Source organism: Pleurodeles waltl, chromosome 3_1 (assembly GCF_031143425.1).
Source record: "Pleurodeles waltl isolate 20211129_DDA chromosome 3_1, aPleWal1.hap1.20221129, whole genome shotgun sequence".
Taxonomy (NCBI): Eukaryota; Metazoa; Chordata; class Amphibia; order Caudata; family Salamandridae; genus Pleurodeles; species Pleurodeles waltl.
Genome location: NC_090440.1, coordinates 708,112,528 through 708,133,853, shown reverse-complemented (window position 1 = coordinate 708,133,853; position 21,326 = coordinate 708,112,528). Strand labels below are relative to the sequence as shown.

General features: G+C 48.3%; 1 protein-coding gene across 3 annotated transcripts in view; it reads right to left on the bottom strand.

The window, feature by feature from the left end:
• Positions 1 to 21,326, bottom strand: part of MACF1 (microtubule actin crosslinking factor 1) — a 1,225,213-nt gene that overhangs the window by 9,286 nt on the left and 1,194,601 nt on the right. For all 3 annotated transcript variants that reach the window (XM_069223412.1, XM_069223414.1, XM_069223413.1), the window contains one exon: positions 4,019 to 4,117. In XM_069223412.1, coding sequence (XP_069079513.1) covers positions 4,019 to 4,117 — 99 coding nt within the window. The remainder of the gene's footprint in view (positions 1 to 4,018; positions 4,118 to 21,326) is intronic.

The window sequence follows — 21,326 nt, the reverse complement described above, 5'->3', positions numbered from 1 at the left end:
AAACGCATGGCTTAGTTAATGTCTGTAGGTGGGAAGGATTAGTAGATGGAAATAGGCATCCTAGAGATCCAGGGATGCCTACAAATCCCCCAAATCGAGGATCAAAAAGACTTGGCACATACAGCATTTAAACTTGTCTTGCCAAATTAATAAGTTCAGAAGGCAGAGGTCCAGGATGGGGCTCTGATCACCATCCTTATTGGGGACCAAGTAGTGACTGGAGATAAACCCTGTCTTCCAAAGGCACTACCCTCTGTGGCCTCTTTGTCAAGCAATGCAAAAGTGTGCACCTCCGAAATCCAGTTGTGTGACAAGAGAGGGGGCCCTTGTGAAAGGTGGTCGAGGGATAGGAATGGTAGGTTAAGTCCTTCTGGATTGTCTGAATGATCCAGCTATCCCGCACAATGGTCTACCAATTAATGGCAAAATGGGAAACCCTCCCCACTAGCGGATGGAGTGAGGGTCAGAGGGATTTTGAGAGAGGAGAACCACAAAGTATGGTATGGTGAAAACTCCATCTATTGGTTTCAGCGTCTAGATCCAACCCAACGGAGCAATACAGAGTGCCTGTAAGAAGCCAGGCTTTTTGAAGGTTGTCCCCACCCCCCTCCCAATTTTGTGAGCCCCCAAGTGAACTGCTAGGTACTGGTTTTCAACTCTGACAGTGAACTGAAGCCTGCTAACCAGGCTCCAGTGCCAGTGTTCTTTCCCCTAAAAACGAAATACTCAATTGTGTACAATTGCCACACATTTTAGCACCCCTGTAAGATCCTAATAAAATGGTACCGATAGGTCACTAGGGGCTGTAGCATGTATAATGCCACCCTAAGGGACTCCCATACAAATTACATGCAGATTGCCACTGCTGAATGTGTGTCATGGTGCAAACACAACAAGGTACACTCATTATATTTTATGTGAGGACATATCTGCAGGAGCAGATATGCCCCTGTGATGTCTAGTTCGATTACTAGATATTGCAAGTGAACAGGGAAGCCATCTTAAGGTATTTACTGGGTATTGGTCATTAAGAGTTACCCAGCCACATAATGGCTTCACTGAAACCTACGGTGTTTGGTCTTAATAATCCATACTGATGCCAGTATTGGATTTGTTATGACATGCAGTCAGAGGGCACATGAAAGGTGCCCCATGAAAACCTGCTAGTCCCTGTAGCGTGCTGGCTCACAGCCTGCCACCACAGACAAGTTTTTGACACCCTGGAGGTGTCTCAGCGGCCAGAAACAATGCCTGCTCTGGAGGAAGGTGTTATCACCTCCTCCAGCAGGATAGCTGCATATCAAGGCCAAGGACTTCAAAGTCCCTGCAACCTTTGATATGCAACGATGGCTTCCCCCAGACCTGGGGAACGCTACCACCTGCCGTGAGGTCCATTTAGCCCCAGGGCAGGCAGGGAATTTGGGGGGGGGGGGGGGGGGGGTGGGGGGGGGGGGGAGGGGAAGGGGTGACTGATTTGCTGCACGAAACACCATATTGTTTTTGGTGGAACTAGCAACTCTGGGTCAGAAATATGCCCACTCCCCACAGGAAGTGGTCTTATAGTGGGGTGTAGCCGCCCAGCACCAATACTTTGGGTACTGAAGCATTTGCAGCAACCAAGGCTTGTTGCGTGAACAGTCCAGACACAGTTGACGCTGCCCTACTGCCGAGGGACTTCAGGATCCATGAGGATTTCATCAGGAGGGGTCCTACTACCCTGCTTGCTTCCTCTCTTGAGGTCACCCAAGAACCGTGGGAGCCTCCAATGCAAGTGACCTACAGGACAAAACGCTTCTGCACCCAAGCCCCATAGCCTGAGTCCGAGCCTACCGACGCTGCACCCTTATCCCCAGAGACCCTCAAAAGCAAACCCCCCCCCACCCCCCTTAGGCTTTGGCAGACCGTTCCCCACTTGCAGCCTTTTCTTGCAGATACTCCATCCCACTGACTTCAGCGGTAGTGGCTGAGGTTACCCTTGCGACCAGCAACTCTGCTCCTGGACACTAAAGGGCAGGTAAACCTGAACTGCTGGTGGTGCACATGACCTTGACCCCCTATCACCTTAAGTCCTAAAGGGGACCCCCTAGATTAGTTTGCTAATACCTCTATGCAGTATATGTTTCTTTCTCTATAGTAAAGCATAAAGGTGCATTTGTGTGACATTTTTAGCTCACTGTCAAAACTGATAACTAGATCCGTTCTTACTGCATACTGAATATCTTGGTGTCTAAAATAATATTTAAAAAATATACTATTTTTCTAAATTGGTCTTGAGTCTCTTCTTAAGTGTGTGTCTCATTGTCACTGTGTGTTCAACAAATGCTTAGCATTACCCTAAGATAGGCCTATATTGCTCACCCATACTACCACAAAAGAGAGCATTTAGGATTAATTTAACCCCTGTAAACGAATAAAGGTCGACTGTACCATCTGCGTAGTGTACCCCTACATTTCATACACTGCATAGATAGCCGGCTTCCTACAGTGAGTCAGTTTCTTTAAAGGATCACAGGAGACATCATAGCAGAATGACAGCCTTGACAATATCAATGCAGAGACAAGAACTAGAAAAATATCAAGGTTGCTGAATGAGTGTCTCTCACTGTTAACAGATGTTCCGAAATCTGCACAGAATTCATGTCTATCTATGGTGTATGCTGACTGAAAATCTGTTTCAGATGAACCTGCTAAAACATTTCACGTTCCATTAGTTGATCCTCAAATGGGAGGTACGAAATAAAATTAACATTTCAAGGTCTGAGGTCCAAGTTGTGGGCTTGTGAAAGTTGCAATGGACTGAATGGAGTAGGATCAAGGAAGGTGTAACTTCCACGCTCCGCAACTGTCTGCGGGTTGCCTCTAACAGCGAAAGATTGGACTGCATTGTGCATCACAATTATAAAGATATTCTGATACTACAGAAGTGAACAGGGTTTTGGTGAAAGCAGAACCATATCCCACTACTTTAAATCACTGTACCGGACTGAATTAAATAGACGCATAAGTGAATTATCAATGGACCACCATAATTGCAAATGTGAGTTATAGGCATGTCTGCGAGACTAGAGCCTCAACTGAGTGGTCCATGAACAGAGGGTTCTTTAGGTTACACCGCAAACTTGTGCAAAGAGGCACTGACAGGCGGTTTGGTCAGATCCTTCTATATCAGATCATGCAGTCATAACATATATACTTATCTGCTGTGCAAAATTCATGATGCCTTAGAAATTCTAGAACTCTCCTTTAATAAGGTCTTTTTTCACCTCTCAGCGAGGCATAACGTCAAAGTTCTGCAAGAAGAAATCTCATCTTAGGATGGTAGGGGTAACCATCTGAACACTAGCAGGAATAAAACTGCAGCTTACGGGGGTCCTAACAGAACCAGGGCACAATCCCTCATCAGTTTATGACAGGATTCCTCCAAATGAACAAAGGACTTTTCTATGACAGGAGATTTATATAGGACTGTGGCACAAGGTAGACATAGAAACATGGTAGGAGGTCCCAAGTGCATCCTGGATGAAGGAACCTACCGAATTATTGCAGGAAGTAGACATCAAACCATGGTTAGAGCCCAAACAAGGAATCAGGACAGGAGGTACCCACAGACTCATGACAGGTAGTATCACAGCATGGAAAGAGGTACTCATCAAGACTGTATGAGGGAGTACTTACCAGACCATGGCAGGATACCTCATGTCGAACATTGCAGGAAGTATAGAGTAGACACTGCAGGTGGCCCTAATCAAAGCATGGCATTGCTATCCGATTAGGCCAGGCTGCAATGACCAGTACTGCCTCGGATGCCTCGTGCAGGAAGGTTAAATTATTTTATAGTGAGGGAAATAGTGCGTTTCTCCATTAGAGCCACATTTGAACCAAGCTTTCCATGCATATTACAAGTCCACCAGAGTTGGTTAGCAGAAGGATGAAGCTGAAATGTTAGGCAGCTGAAGCCATGTTTAAGGGTGCACACTCCGCACAAGCCCAGCCCTCCCTTTGGGAGCACATACTCTACCTCATATGGCACCAGGAAGTCAGAGAACTCAGAACCCTTGAGAGGGGTGTTGGTTTTACTGTTTGCCAACCAAGGCCTCTCATAACTGCGGATGGGCTGCTGCGGGGCCAGTGCATGGTAGTTGACAGGAAGAGGTGGTAAACGAAGAAATACGATGGGTGCAGAGTGAAACAGGTAGAGAAGAGAGAGAAAAGCAGGATGTAAATAAACAAACAGCAAGGAAGAAAAATGGGATGGGAAGAGAAAACAAAATATAAATCATAATGTACAAACACTTTCAAATAAAATGTACAACTGATGAACAGGGTAGAACAAGAGCAGGTCTTAAGAAATTGCAGGGACATAAAGTATGATCTTGGAAGACCCATAAGCAGAGACAGCAATAGTGCGGCTTACAGAGATTGCTAGTACTTACAGCATGTCACGGGTTTAGAGACAGGAGACAATTGACCACTCACTCTACCTTTATTAGATAATAGGTAGTGAACAAACCCAGGTCTGACTTAGGATAGTGCAGGGTAATGAGCCCGAAGGCCACTATGATCCATTTGCCAGTAACTCCACAAACAGGACTAAGTGATCAAGAGTCCACAATGAGATCCAGAAGCAACAGCAAGCCGAGGAGTTACACAGAAAGGGTGCTTGATGTGACTGCAAGTTGTGACAACCAAAGGTTTTCATAAATACATGTATAAGACTGTAGTCAGTGACAGTACACCAGTGGTTTACACAACGAGAGGGTGTAGAGAGAATTGCGACAGTGATACCAAGCTCTTATTTAGGGTCACAGAGTGAGACAGCAAGCAGAGAACACAAGAACATCAAAGAGAGGGCTGTGATACCACAGGCAGCAAAACCTTAGAAACAAGGGCTTATGGAGAAAGATGCATTGTTAAACAGCAGGCATTAACGGCATTGCTAGGGCTTAAGATTAACCCCTTGTAATGCAGAAGTTACCAACCTGCTTTAATGAACAAGCTACTTACCTTCATTATCGCCTTATCTGTTAGAGACAATATCTAGCTGCAGATTCCTTACCTTTGAATTCTCCCCAGGTGTCAGACTGGATCCAGAAGATTTTAGTGGGCAGTACCCATGCACGCTGTTAGGTGGCGCTGATTGGCTCCGTGTCCTCTGCACTAGATAGGACATCACGGGTTCTAAATAGGCACCACCCCGGCAAGCTGACGTCAGTTTCTTTTCACAACCTTCCACGCCAGAAGCACAGAGCCATGAAGAAACTGGCTACTGTTTGCATCAAAATTAAGGCCCAGAAAGGGGATTCCCTGCCCCTAGAAATCAGTTTGCAGAGCAGGGAGGATGGGTGGGTTGGTAAGGAATCTGCAACTAGCTATTGTCTCTAGCAGATGAGTATTATCAAAGGTAAGTAACTTGCTAATCTGATAGAGACGTCTAGATGCAGATTTCTTAAGGTGGAATAGGTACCAAAGCAATACCATCCTCAAAGGTGGGTCTGCAAACTAAGTTCATACAAGAAAGTCCTGCAGTACAGAACGGGCAAAGAGCCCCTCCCTAGAGACCAGGCAGTAGTGTTTGGTCAACGTGTGCAGAGATGCCCACAGTGCCGCCTGATAGATATCAAGGACTGCAACTCTGCATGTTAAAGCAGTGGTGGCAGCTTTAGCTCAGGTAGAACGAGCGTGCAAACCCTCAAGGCTGCTTTTTGACCAAAGCGTAGCAGATCTTAAAGCAGAGTATGGCTCATCTGGAGTTGGTCAGCTTCTGTATTGCCTGCGACCTTTCTTTGGACCCACATACCATACAAAGAGTTGGTCATCCATCTGGAACTCTCTTGTACGATTAAGGTAGTATGCCAACACTCTTTTTGGGTCCAGGAGGTGGAATCTTTCCTTTTCCTTAGAAGGATATGGGAGTGCGTAAAAAGCAGGCAAGGTGATGGATTGGCCTACATGAAAGGGCCTAACCACTTTAGTAGAAAGGAGGCCCTAGTGAGAATCACCACTTTGTCAGGATAGACTGTAAGGTAGGGTGGTTTAGATGACAATGTCTGCAGTTCACTCACCCTGAGGGCAGATGTAATGGCCACAAGGAAGACTATTTTCAAAGTGAGAAGCCTAAGAGGACAATTGTGCAGAGGCTTGAAAGGAGCGCACATCACAAAAGGTCAAACCCAAACCTATATACAATATGGGACCTAAACAAAGAAGGTTGATCAGGCATCCACAAAAAGCAGAAGTAGTTGACAAATATCCGTTAAGAGTGCCCATAGCAGAGCCCTGCTGGCCAAGGGAAAGGATGAACAGGACCTCAGAGAGAGGGGAAGAAAAGAGAAAGGGGGTCAACAGACTTGTCTATCCATCATGCCACAAATTTCTTCCAACTGCAGGTGCATAACATTTTGGTGGAGGGATGTCTGGCTGCCAAGATCAAGTCACAGACTTCAGAAGGAAGGTCAAAGGCTGTCAACTGTTGCTGCTCAATCTTGATGCAAGAAGGCGGAGAGTGACAGGTTTGAGGGCAGAACGCTCCCCTGTTGCTGCAACAGAAAATCCTCCCGAAGGGGCAGCCTGATAGTTCGAGATACCAGATTCTTTGTGCAACAAGGATTAGTTGGGCCCGGCTGTTCTTGATCTTCTTGAAACCTCTGGGCAGAAGCGGTATGGGCAGAAAGGCGTAAGGAGGCCTGAGTGCCACTCAAGACGAAAAGTGCCACTGAGCGATTGCAGCCTTGGAAACTCTAACTTTGCGCATTCTCTGCAGAGGCGAACAGATCTAACCAAGGCTCTCCCCACTGCTGAAAGAGACCTTGCACCACCTACGGAGGAAGATGCCCTTCACAATCTGCTAGGCATTTATGGCTGAGTTTGCCCACCCTCGCGCTCAAAGATCTCGCAACATATTGAACCACCAGTTATATGTCCTGCTGTTTCAGTCATGTCCAGAAGCGCAGAGACCCCACCCCGTCCTGCTTGTTGCAATACCAAATGGTAGTGGTGTTGTCCGTGAACACCTGCACCATCTTTCATTTCATAGAAGAAAGGCTTTCAATGCCAGCCGGATAGCGCAGAGCTCCAAGAGGTTGATAAGAAATCTGACCTCTGCCAAAGACCAGATGCCTCTGATCTCCACACATCTGTCACTACTGTCAGGTCTGGTTCGGGAAGAGAGAGGTATCTGTCTCTGACCCAATCGCAATCTGTCAATCACCTCTGCAGATCTGCCGCAGGTCCCTCCGAGATCTCAGACCTTGTCTGAGAGATTCCTCTGATGCTGAACCCACTGGAACTTCAGATCCCACTGCAGAGCTCGCATATGACATTTGGCACAAGTTACTAGCGGGGTGCAGTAGGCCATGTGGCCCAGCAGCCTTAGAGTCATTTGCACCGAAATCCAGAATAGAGGCTGAAATATCAGTATCATACCCTGAATATCCTGGACTCGCCACTGGGGAGGACAAATCCAAAATTGCACTGTGTCCAGAACAGCTCCGATGAAAGGGAGCATCTGAGAGGGAGTCCGGTGTAACTTCAGCAGGTTTATAGTGAACCCCAGCAAATGCAGGTGGTCCGTCGTAGTCTGGAGGTGTGATCACTCCCATTGCCATTACCCTGGCGAACACCCGAGGGGGACTGGTAATGCCAAAGGGGAGCACGGTGAACTGAAAGTGCTTGTTGCCGACTGTAGGAAGTTGGCTCTGTATATAATATTTCAAAGTATTAAATAGTGTGCACAGAGTCCATGGGTTCCCCATAGAGGTAAGATAGTGGCAAAAGTAGATAATTCTAATGCTCTATTTTGTGGTAGTGTGGTCGAGCAGTAGGCTTATCAGAGGGTAGTGTTAAGCATTTGTTGTACACACACAGGCAATAAATGAGGAGTACACACTCAAAGACTTAACTCCAGGCCAATAGTTTTTATAGATAGAAAATGAAAATGTCACTTACCCAGTGTACATCTGTTCGTGGCATCAGTCGCAGTAGATTCGCATGTTCTGCAATAGCTCGCCATCTGGTGTTGGGCCGGAGTGTTACAAGTTGTTTTTCTTCGAAGAAGTCTTTCGAGTCACGGGACCGAGTGACTCCTCCTTTTGTCTCCATTGCGCATGGGCGTCGACTCCATCTTCGATTGTTTTTCCCCGCAGAGGGTGAGGTAGGAGTTGAATTGTAGTAATAGTGCCCATGCAATGGAGTGACTAAGTATGCACCTATTTAAGGTTGAGATGATACATATATAAATAATTGAAGGTAACTTCCAAACTGCTACAGGCTCCCGGGGAGGCGGGTGGGCACATGCGAATCTACTGCGACTGATGCCACGAACAGATGTACACTGGGTAAGTGACATTTTCAGTTCGATGGCATCTGTCGCTGTAGATACGCATGTTCTGCATAGACTAGTAAGCAGTTATTTCCCCAAAAGCGGTGGATTAGCCTGTAGGAGTGGAAGTAGTTTGAAATAATGTCCTTAATACGGCTTGACCTACTGTGGCTTGTTGTGCGGATAACACGTCTACACAGTAGTGCTTGGTGAATGTGTGAGGCGTAGACCATGTGGCTGCCTTACATATTTCTTGCATTGGGATGTTTCCTAGAAAGGCCATGGTAGCACCTTTCTTTCTGGTTGAGTGTGCCCTTGGTGTAATGGGCAGCTGTCGTTTAGCTTTAAGGTAGCAGATTTGGATGCATTTAACTATCCATCTGGCTATACCTTGTTTTGAAATTGGGTTTCCTGCATGAGGTTTTTGAAATGCAATAAAGAGTTGTTTAGTCTTTCTGATGTTCTTTGTTCTGTCAATGTAATACATCAATGCTCTTTTGACATCTAATGTATGTAGTGCCCTTTCAGCTACGGTATCTGGCTGTGGAAAGAACACTGGAAGTTCCACTGTTTGATTTAGATGGAACGGTGAAATAACCTTTGGCAAAAATTTAGGATTGGTCCTTAGGACGACTTTATTTTTGTGTAGTTGTATAAAAGGTTCCTGTATAGTGAACGCCTGAATCTCGCTTACTCTTCTCAGGGAAGTAATGGCGATGAGAAATGCCACCTTCCAGGTTAGGAACTGTATGTCGCAGGAGTGCATGGGTTCAAAAGGTGGACCCATAAGTCTAGTTAGGACAACATTTAGGTTCCATGAAGGAACAGGTAGTGTTCTTGGTGGTATAATTCTCCTAAGGCCCTCCATGAATGCTTTAATGACTGGTATTCTATATAGGGAAGTTGAATAGGTAGTCTGCAGGTATGCAGATATTGCTGCAAGGTGAATCTTAATGGAAGAGAAAGCTAGGTTAGATTTTTGTAAGTGAAGCAAGTAACCCACTACATGTTCTGGAGTTGTGTGTAATGGTTGTATTTGATTAATATGGCAGTAGCAAACAAACCTCTTCCATTTACTTGCATAGCAGTGCCTGGTGGATGGCCTTCTTGCTTGTTTTATGACTTCCATACATTCTTGGGTAAGTTGTAAGTGCCCGAATTCTAGGATTTCAGGAGCCAGATTGCTAGATTCAGCGATGCTGGATCTGGGTGTCTGATCTTTTGGTTGTGCTGTGTCAACAGATCTGGCCTGTTGGGCAATTTGATGCAGGGTACCACTGATAGGTCTAGCAGCGTTGTGTACCAGGGTTGCCTTGCCCAAGTTGGTGCTATCAATATGAGTTTGAGTTTGCTTTGACTGAGTTTGTTTACCAGGTAAGGAAGGAGAGGGAGAGGAGGAAAAGCGTAAGCAAATATCCCTGACCAGTTCATCCATAGGGCATTGCCTTGGGATTGTTTGTGTGGGTACCTGGATGCGAAGTTTTGGCATTTTGCGTTCTCCCTTGTCGCAAACAAGTCTATCTGAGGTGTTCCCCAGAGTTTGAAATAAGTGTTCAGAATTTGGGGGTGAATTTCCCATTCGTGGACTTGTTGGTGATCTCGAGAGAGATTGTCTGCGAGTTGATTTTGTATCCCTGGTATAAACTGTGCAATTAGGCGAATTTGGTTGTGAATTGCCCAATGCCAAATTTTTTGTGCTAGCAGGCTTAACTGCGTGGAGTGCGTCCCTCCCTGCTTGTTTAGATAATACATTGTTGTCATGTTGTCTGTTTTGACGAGAATGTATTTGTGAACTATTATTGGTTGGAAAGCTTTTAGTGCTTGAAAAACTGCTAGAAGTTCTAGGTGATTGATATGCAGTTTTGTTTGATGTACGTTCCATTGTCCTTGTATGCTGTGTTGATCGAGGTGTGCTCCCCACCCTGTCATGGAAGCATCTGTTGTTATTACGTATTGTGGCACTGGGTCTTGGAAAGGCCGCCCCTTGTTTAAATTTATGTTGTTCCACCACAGAAGCGAGAGGTAAGTTTGGCGGTCTATTAACACCAAATCTAGAAGGTGACCCTGTGCTTGAGACCACTGTGATGCTAGGCATTGTTGTAATGGCCTCATGTGCAGTCTTGCGTTTGGGACAATGGCTATGCATGATGACATCATGCCTAGGAGTTGTAATACCATCTTTGCCTGTATCTTTTGTGTTGGATACATGCGTTGTATGATGGTGTTGAAATTTTGAATTCTTTGTGGACTTGGAGTGGCTACTCCCTTTGATGTGTCTATTATGGCTCCCAGGTATTGTTGTACCTTGCGTGGCAGAATTTTGGATTTTGTGAAATTGACGGTGAACCCGAGTTTGAAGAGGGTTTGTATGATCTGATTTGTGTGATTTGAGCACTGTATGAACGAATGGGCCTTGATTAGCCAGTCGTCTAGATATGGGAACACATGTATTTGCTGCCTTCTTATGTGTGCTGCGACTACTGCTAGACATTTGGTAAAGACTCTTGGTGCGGTTGTTAATCCGAAAGGCAGTACCTTGAATTGGTAATGTATTCCTTTGAATACAAACCTTAGGTATTTCCTGTGCGATGGGTGTATTGGTATATGGAAATAAGCATCCTTGAGGTCTAAAGTTGCCATGTAGTCGTGCAGTTTTAGCAATGGCAATACTTCTTGTAGTGTGACCATGTGGAAGTGGTCTGATTTGATGAAAGTGTTCACTACTCTGAGGTCTAGGATTGGTCTCAGCGTTTTGTCCTTCTTTGGTATCAGAAAGTACAGTGAGTAAACTCCTGTGTTTATTTGTGTGTTTGGCACTATTTCGATTGCATTCTTTTGCAATAGTGCCTGCACTTCTATCTCCAGGAGATTGGAATGGTGTGTTGTTAAATTTTGTGCTTTTGGTGGTATGTTTGGAGGGAATTGTAGAAATTCTATGCAATAACCATGTTGGATAATTGCTAGAACCCAAGTGTCTGTAGTGATTTCCTCCCATGCTTTGTAATAATGACCTATTCTTCCCTCCACTGGTGTTGTGTGGAGGGGGTGAGTGACATGTGAGTCATTGTTTAGTAGTAGGGGTTTTGGGGCTTTGAAATCTCCCTCTATTTCTAGGGAATTGCCCTCCTCTATATTGTCCCCGAAAACCTCCTCTATACTGTCCCTGGTAAGTGGACGGTGTCGCTTGTGAGGTGCTGGCTTGTGTGCTTTGACCCCGAAACCCCCCTCGAAAGGGCGTTTTACGGAATGTGCTGTAATTCCCTCTGCTCTGCGGGGAGTAGAGTGCGCCCATGGCTTTGGCAGTGTCCGTATCTTTTTTGAGTTTCTCAATCGCTGTGTCCACTTCTGGACCGAACAGTTCTTTTTGATTAAAAGGCATATTGAGAACTGCTTGTTGAATCTCTGGTTTAAATCCAGACGTTCGGAGCCATGCATGCCTTCTGATAGTTACAGATGTATTAATTGTCCGTGCAGCTGTATCTGCAGCGTCCATGGAGGAACGTATCTGGTTGTTGGAGATGGCCTGTCCCTCCTCAACCACTTGTTTTGCCCTATTTTGGAAGTCTTTGGGCAGATGTTCGATGAGATGTTGCATCTCGTCCCAGTGGGCTCTGTCATAGCGCGCAAGTAGTGCCTGGGAGTTCGCGATGCGCCACTGGTTTGCAGCTTGTGCTGCGACTCTCTTACCAGCTGCATCGAACTTGCGGCTTTCTTTATCTGGGGGTGGTGCATCTCCAGATGTGTGAGAGTTGGCCCTTTTCCTAGCTGCTCCTACAACAACAGAGTCTGGTGGCAGCTGTGTTGTGATGAAAACCGGGTCCGTAGGAGGCGGCTTATACTTTTTTTCCACCCTTGGTGTGATTGCCCTACTTTTGACTGGGTCCTTAAATATGTCTTTTGCGTGCCGGAGCATACCAGGGAGCATAGGCAGGCTTTGGTATGAGCTGTGGGTGGAGGAGAGTGTGTTGAACAAGAAATCATCCTCGACCTGTTCTGAGTGGAGGCTTACGTTGTGAAATTGTGCTGCTCTAGCCACCACCTGAGAGTACGCGGTGCTGTCTTCTGGTGGAGATGGTTTTGTAGGGTATGCCTCCGGGCTGTTATCTGACACTGGGGCGTCGTATAGGTCCCATGCGTCCTGATCTTGGTCACCCTGGCTCATGGTGGTGTGAGCTGGGGAGTGTGATGGCGTTTGTGCTGGTGAAACGTTAATTACGGGCGGAGGAGAGGGTGGCGGTGTAACTCTTTTCACCACTTTTGGTTGTGGTGCTTGTTCCGTCTGGAACTCCAACCTTCTCTTTCTCCTAATGGGGGGAAGGGTGCTTATTTTTCCTGTCCCCTGCTGAATGAAGATACGCTTTTGCGTATGGTCCACATCAGTTGCTTGTAGCTCTTCCTCAAACCTATGCTTTTGCATTTGGGAGGTTAGCGAGTGCTCTTCTGTATAAGAGCCTGAAGCTGGGTCGCTTGCAGTTTGTTTCGGCATCGAAACTTTGTCTGCGTGTTTTTTCGGCTCCGAGGTGACTTTTTTCCTTTTCGGGGCCGAAACCTCTCGGCGTCGATCTGTTTCGGTGCCGCTGTCTCGGCGTCGAGCCGTGTCGACACCGGCATCTCGGTGGCGAGGCTTGTCTCCAGCACTTTCTCGGTCCCGAGAAGGCTGCGTGCCTGTGTCTCGACCGGAGTCGGACGATCTCGGCACTGTTTGGGCCTTTTTCGGTGCCGAAGGTCGGTCACCGAATTTATGGGTCGAGCCATGGCCTGGTGGCAGTGGCGTCCCCTGGGCCTTGTAAATGTTTCTTTGTGTGGTTTTCGACGTCTTACTCACGGTTTGTGTATCGTCGAATCCTTCGGAGTCTGAGTCTTGGATCGAGAAGGAACCTTCCTCTTCTTGTTCCTCGAACTCCCGTTGGGCTGTCGGTGCGGACGCCATTTGAAGTCTTCTGGCTCGACGGTCTCGGAGTGTTTTTCGGGACCGGAACGCACGACAGGCCTCGCAGGTGTCTTCGCTGTGCTCAGGTGACAGGCACAGGTTGCAGACCAAGTGTTGGTCTGTGTAGGGGTATTTATTGTGGCATTTGGGGCAGAAACGGAACGGGGTCCGTTCCATCGGCGTTCTTCAGCACGCGGTCGGGCCGACCAGGCCCCGACGGAGGATCGAAAAACTACCCCGAAGGGCACCGGAGCTCTTCGATCTTCGATGCGGTGTGGAATCTAAGTACGCCGATCCCGAACGCAACAATACCGACGAAAATCTTCCGAAATTAACTAATTTTTTCCGTTCCGAAACTCGGAGCGACAGGAACACGTCCGAACCCGATGGCGGAAAAAAAACAATCGAAGATGGAGTCGACGCCCATGCGCAATGGAGACAAAAGGAGGAGTCACTCGGTCCCGTGACTCGAAAGACTTCTTCGAAGAAAAACAACTTGTAACACTCCGGCCCAACACCAGATGGCGAGCTATTGCAGAACATGCGTATCTACAGCGACAGATGTCATCGAACATATATTTTCTTAATTTATTTTTAGAACCACAAGTTCAAGATTTGAAGTAAATACTTAAAATGCAAGGTACTCCACACAGGTAAGTTAGGAACTTTGAATTAGAGCAATAACATATACACAGTTTTTGTTAAAATGGCAATAAGCTATTTTAAGAGTAGAGTGCAAAAATCAACAGTTCCTGGGGGAGGTTAGTATTGGTTAGATTGTGAGGTAAGTAAGACACTTACAAGTCTCAGTTCCTGGGCATAGGCAGCCCACCGTTGGGGGTTCAAGGCAACCACACCACACCAGCAGCTCAGGGCCGGTCAGGTGCAGGGGTCAAAGAGGTGCCCAAAACACATAGGCACCTATGGAGAACAGGGGTGCTCCGGTTCCAGTCTGCCAGCAGGTAAGTAACCGGGTCCTCAGGGGGCAGACCTGGAGTGTTTTGTAGAGCACTTGGGGGGGGGGGGGGGGGGGGGGTGGAAGAGATTCACACAAAACACACCCTCAGCAGCACAGGGTGCAGTGTGCGAAGCAGGCGTCGGGTTTTGTATTGGTTTCAATGGAGGGACCCGGGGGTCACTCTAGCGGTGCAGGCAGGGCACGGGGGGGGCTTCTTGGGCCAGCCACCACCTGGGCTAGGCAGAGGGTCGCCTGGGGGTCACTCCTGCACTGAGGTTCGGTTCCTTCTGGTCCTGGGGGCTGCGGGTGCAGTGCTTGGTCCAGGCGTCGGGTCCCTTGTTACAGGCAGTCGCTGTCAGGGGGAGCCTCTGGATTCTCTCTGCAGGCGTTGCTGTGGGGGTCCAGGGTGGTCGCCTCGGGCTACTCACGGGGTCGCAGACGCCGGGGAGTCCTTCCTGTGGTGTTGGTTGTCTGGAGCTCGAGCTGGGGGCGTCGGGTGCAGAGTGTGTTTTGTAGAGCACTTGGGGGGGGGGGGGAAGAGATTCACACAAAACACACCCTCAGCAGCACAGGGGCGGCTGGGTGCAGTGTGCGAAGCAGGCGTCGGGTTTTGTATTGGTTTCAATGGAGGGACCCGGGGGTCACTCTAGCGGTGCAGGCAGGGCACGGGGGGGGGGCTTCTTGGGCCAGCCACCACCTGGGCTAGGCAGAGGGTCGCCTGGGGGTCACTCCTGCACTGAGGTTCGGTTCCTTCTGGTCCTGGGGGCTGCGGGTGCAGTGCTTGGTCCAGGCGTCGGGTCCCTTGTTACAGGCAGTCGCTGTCAGGGGGAGCCTCTGGATTCTCTCTGCAGGCGTTGCTGTGGGGGTCCAGGGTGGTCGTCTCGGGCTACTCACGGGGTCGCAGACGCCGGGGAGTCCTCCCTGTGGTGTTGGTTGTCTGGAGCTCGAGCTGGGGGCGTCGGGTGCAGAGTGTGAAGTCTCACGCTTCCGGCGGGAAGAGTGAAGTCTTGGAAGTTGAAGAAAAGTTGCACGTTTGTTGCAGGTTGTTGAGCAGAGCCGCTGCTCACAAGACTTTCTTGGCCCTGGGGGTCAGGGCAGTCCTCTGAGGCTTCAGGGGTCGCTGGGCCCTGTTGGATGCATCGCTGGGTGCAGGTTTTTGACTCAGGAGACAGGCCGGTAGGGCTGGGGCCAAAGGAGTTGTCGTTGTCCGTCGTCTCTGCAGGCTCGTAGGTCAGCAGTCTTCCTTCTTTAGTTCAGGATGCAGGAATCTGATTTCCTGGGTTCTGGGGTACCCCTACATACTAGATTTAGGGGTATGTTTAGGTCTGGGAGGGCAGTAGCCAATGGCTACTGTCCTGGGGGGTGGCTACATCCTCTCTGTGCTCCCTCCCTGTGGGGAGGGCGGCACATCTCTAATCCTATTGGGAGAATCCTGCAAAACTAAGATGGAGGATTTCTAAAGGCAGGGGTCACCTCCGCTCAGGGCACCTTAGGGGCTGTCCTGACTGGTGGGTGACTCCTCCTCGTTTTCCTAATTATCTCCTCCAGCCTTGCTGCCAAAAGTGGGGGCAGTGGCCGGAGGGGCGGGCATCTCCACTAGCTGGGATGCCCTGGGGCGCTGTAAAAAGGGGGTGAGCCTTTGAGGTTCACCGCCAGGTGTTTTAGTTCCTGCAGGGGGAGGTGTGAAGTACCTCCACCCAGTGCAGGCTTTGTTCCTGGCCACAGAGTGACAAAGGCACTCTCCCCATGTGGTCAGCAACTCGTCTGGTTGTGGCAGGCTGGCAGAAACTAAGATGTCCTCTGGGTGCATGTTACAATAACCTCCACACTGGCATCAGTGTGCATTTATTGTGCTGAGAAGTTTGATACTAAACTTCCCAGATTTCAGTGTAGCCATTATGGAACTGTGGAGCTCATGTTTGACAAACTCCCAGACCATATACTTTTATGGCTACCCTGCACTTACAATGTCTAAGGTTTTGCTTAGACACTGTAGGGGCATAGTGCTCATGCACATATGTCCTTACCTGTGGTATAGTGCACCCTGCCTTAGGGCTGGAAGGCCTGCTAGAGGGGTGACTTACCTGTGCCACAGGCAGTGTGAGGTTGGCATGGCACTCTGAGGGGTGCCATGTCGACTTAGTCTTTTTCTCTCCACCAGCACACACAAGCTGTGAGGCAGTGTGCATGTGCTAAGTGAGGGGTCCCCAGGGTGCAGCCCTTAGAGACCTTCTCTGGCATCAGGGCTCTTAGTTCCAGTTACAAGGGACTTATCTGAGTGCCAAGGTTGTGCCAATTGTGGAGGCAAAGGTACAGTTTGGGGAAAGAACACTTGTGCTGGGGCCTGGTTAGCAGGGTCCCAGCACACTTTAAATCAAAACTTAGCATCAGCAAAGGCAGAAAGTCAGGGGGTAACCATGCCAAGGAGGCAAGCTTGGGTTGCTTGACCAGAATGGTCGTTGGCGTAGAATTGGCACGGTGGAAGGGATGAAAGGCAGACTGGGGACGTGGGTCCACTGAGAGCCTGCGAGCCTTTAAAGAGCTCTAGCGCCAAGTTTGCCTCCTCTCCGAAGAGACTGGCCCCATCGAAGGGCATGTCCATGATGTTCGCTTGGACATCCGCAGAAAAGCCAGATGTTCTCAGCCAGGCGCATGGTCGAATCTCCACTATCGAGAAAACCGCTCTGCCCAGCGAGTTAGTCATATCCAAACCATACCTAATGGTGACCTTGGCTGCGTCTCTCCCATCTTTGACTGCTTGGGAGAGAATGGCCCGGGCTCCCTCCCGGACCTGTGGCAACACCTATGCAACTGTGTCCCATAGTGTGTTGGAATAGCAGCCCAATAAGCATGCGGTGTTTACTGACTGCAATGCCAGGCTGGTGGAAGAAAAGATCTTCTTGCCTAAGATATCCAGACTCTTGGATTCCCTGTCTGGGGGAATAGAAGGGAACGCGCCATGGGAGGTGTTGGGTAAAAAAAGATGGGTCCCTCAGGTGCAGGGGCAATGGTGGCTAGCGACTGTCCTGTTCACTGGGCTTGGACCATCTAGGACATTAATAAGTGTTTCATTAAAAAGGAGGTGGGGTTTGGATGACGAAGCTCTGGGTGAAGCACTTCTGTCAAGATGTTTGTCTTGATTGCCACAGAGGGTAGTTCGAGGTCCAGGACCTCATCGCCCTCTGGTAGGGTGAAAAAGCAGACCAGTATACAGTCAACTGACATCACCCAGTTCCTTACACCAATCCATGGATTCTTGACCTTCAAGCTGGTATTCTAAAGGGTCCAGTGACCCCTCCCATTCTTCCCTGAGGCCTAGCCGTTCAGAATAGGGCTCAGGTGCCAACCTGGGACACGTGGGTCCTGTTAGTGCCAGAATCAGTGCTTGTCAACTACGTTCCGTGTCAGACTGGTGGCTGCAAATGGGGTTGGCCCTGCCGGTGGGTGCTAGGAGCATCGGTGTCAGGGAAAGTCGCGGTGGAATGACCAGCACCAGTCGCAATCAGACCCACAGAGGCCCATCGGAGCTGAGGCCAAAGCTGCTGGTGCGGAACCTGATGAGGCCCCCCTCACAACCTGATGAGGCCCCCTCTGAGCCTGCGGGGCCCAAAGGCTCTCAGACAGATCAGCCCGCTCAAATATGCAGCACAGCATTGTGAAACTCCTTTGGGGCCGTTCTGGCTCCTGGAAAAGCGGGATGCCTTAAACACAGATGTTCCTTTGCTATCATGTCGGACGACGAAGTCGAATTACGCTTGCACTTCTTGAAGTTCTAGTGCCTTTTACCTGAATGTCCTGAGGATTTAAAGTGGGATGAAAAAGTCCTGGGGCTCCTGGAGCAGTGCTGCGACCTTCCTCTCGACTGAGACGCCCTAGGAGTTGCCTGACGCGGCGTCGCTTGCCAGGCCAATAGCAGCTTCAGGGACTGCTCCCTCAAAGCCTTCGATGCCATGGGTCTGAGCACGACTTTTGAGTCATGGTCATGCTCGAAAAACCACAAACATATCAAATTGGAGTCTGTAGCTGACATGGCACAGTGACAGGCCCCCCACGGTTGAAAAAACTGTTTTCCTCAAAGACATCCTTGACACACCAGAAGGTAAACCTTGAAAAAGAATTTGACAAAACATTGAAAAAAAACAGAATGTCTGAAAATGACAGAGGGGGTAAGCTCTTCTCCAGATCAGCACTAACAGGCGCGGAAAGAAAAGAACTGAGATCAGCGTGCCAAGGTGGAGCCTACATAAGTGACCACGATGTCACTTTCAGCGCAGGTGCTGCAGTGAGGAGCCGATTGACGCCACCTACAGGCACGCAGGGGTACCTCTCACACAAAAAATCTTCTGAATCCAGTCTGACGCCTAGGAAATTCAAAGGTAAGGAATCTGCGGTTAAATGTCTATATTAGATATGAAAAATTAACATCATCCTCCTATTCGGTCACTATTCTGATTGAAAGTGTCTGCTTCCAATTTGCTCCTGGTCTTCATTGCCCCAAAGAATTCTTCTTAAGTACACTGGATTCCCTGTTCCCAAAATCCTAATACAGTAATACATGAAATTTGGAGCCAGTGAATTTGTTTCTGCAGTTAGAAGTTCCCATGTCCCTGTGCCAACTGGAATTGTTTGTTTCTGCAAGTTTCCATTCAGATGTGCACTGTCAATTTGTTCTGATTCCATGTTCACTTGAGTTCGACTCCTCCAGTTCAAATCGTGAGTTTATCTTTTTCCAGAGTCATCTGGACACTATCCTTTTATTCTTTTGTTGCAGTAGCAGCTGGAATATATTTCTGCCTATTTTCTATCTAATCTAAATGCAGTAAGCTTGTCAGCTTCTAGCACTATTTTTGAGCTGACTGACACTACCCTCTGCACCACTAATTTTAGTTGCAGTGGACTTCTATTTTTGTATTCCCTTGGGTTGCACGTTGGCCTAATTAGCCTACCACCTCTCAGGCCGCTTCCTCCAATCGCTTATACAGTGCTGATAAGTGATCTTGCTCAGCTGGTAGAAGCCTTTCTTAGCACTCCTAGTCTTCTAACATACATACATATAGTCTCTTCTAAGTCCCTACTTGGTCCAGGGATCAAGGTTTAGTCACAATATTCTAACACACTGAAATTTCACCAGCTCACGTCTAGTGTTTTCTCAGGTGCTAATTTTGTCCTTGCATATTTTCTTAGCATAAGGACTCTTACTCGTAAATATCTGAAATTCAGAAAACCACAACCCCAATGGCACCTTTTCTGGATCTGCACCTGCCTTACGGAACTTTCTACTAATTAAACTAAGAACGGCCCCTGACATCCTATCCTTCCACAAAGGAAAAGGTTTAAGACTTACCTGTTCAGAAGACACCTAATTGAAGGTCACCGTAGAACTGATAATCCACTTCTCAATAATGTAACACTTTATCACCCTGGTCGTATACCGATTACCCCACTGCTAAGGGTTCTAATTTTTAACCTTGTTTGAACAGGAAGTCTTCTGCATGGCTCTGGAAAGCATGCTTTCCTGCCCCATATAGATCTCCTAGCAGGTTCTGGAAAGTTTTGATACGTTTTCTTGTCCATAGAGTGGCTGTCATCTCTACATAGGCTGTGGTAGAATAATAGTGATGCCAGCATTCATCTATACTGTGGGGTACCTGTACCTCTTAGGAGGGCTTGCCTACGAGCTCTCTCCTGATAAAGCTTGTGCAGTCTCCCTTACCTGAATTATTTTCATAACTAAGATGTGTTTTAAAAGCCAAGGGGGGGGGGGGGGGGGGGCACTGGGGAGGAAGGTGAGCCACTGTGTTTAATGTGAGCCAAGCGGGTTTCTCCTGAATATTCCAGCTCCTCCAGATCTCTCCCTAGTCCATGTAGAAGTTTAGAGTGTTGAGGAAGGCGCCAGCTCCTATCTGTGTGTAGCTCAGACTCCATCTATTGGGACGATAGTCTGCTTGATGATGGCCAGAGACTCCTAGTCTGGAGCCAATTAACATTCTTCTCGGGGGGATAGCCTGGACCGATGCTGAGACTGGGAAGGAGCGCAGAAGGCCCTCGTCATGCACAGATCACACTCTGTACGTGCAAAAAGTATACCCTTAGATTTGTACAGCATTGAGGATCCTCAAAGTAACAGATCATGTGATTGGACTAGCCTGCCCATCAGGGAATGATTAAAACCTGGCACAATCCGTCATTTCTTGTTCAGTGCTGTACTCCTTTTCTGATTAGCCACGCACAGGGTGGCAGAGTAAGCAGAGGTCCGGAAGTCTGATTGCTATTCCTCCTCTCAGACTCGGTAGCAGGGTCTGGCATTGAGAAGGTGTCTTTGTGATAGATTACTTGTGAAAGGAATTTGCCAGCATGGTGGAAGAAGCTGGGTTTCAACTCATCAGGCAACATTCCAGCAGAGAACAAGCTCTCTCTGAAGTTTGTGGGGGCAGTTAACACTTTGAAGCACAAAGTGACACCGGGCAGGTGCTCAAGAAAAGTAAACCTGCTGCACATCCACATTGAGGGAGAAAGAAGAAGCTCCTTACTGTTATTGAATGTGAAACTGCTTCACTCCTGACACCTGCCCTGTGGGTGCTTCCAGTTCCCATCTGGGGAAGAGTGCCTTGAGGAAGAACTAACCATCTGAACCCTTGGCCCTGCCTAACAACTTACATAGTCCCCAGCTTTGTCCCGCACTAGTTGGAAGCAGCACTGTCCCTATGGATGCCCTGCTACTAGAAACTCTAGAATGCGACAACTGGATTCCCTGGTGCAGGTCCCCATCCCTTTTGGTATCATCTGAGGCACCATGACCAGTCATTACCTTCCTACAGGTAGCCCAGGGACTACTAGACTACTGGCACTACAGTAACTGTACCAAGACACCAGGCACCCCTAACCAGAAGCCTAACACCACCAGAAAGGTGTTATCTCCAAGGAAAGGTGGGCTCTTCTGTTGCTTTGGGTGGAGGGATAGTGGGTGGACAAGGAACATTGACCTTCATATCACATTCTGAAGCCAAATTCCAATACAAGTAGTAGAACCATTGCTCTATCTTTGAAGAGTAACCCTGTCAACAATGTTTGTATATTGTAGTGATAACTGTTTTTATAGTGATTAGCACCTATATGCGTAT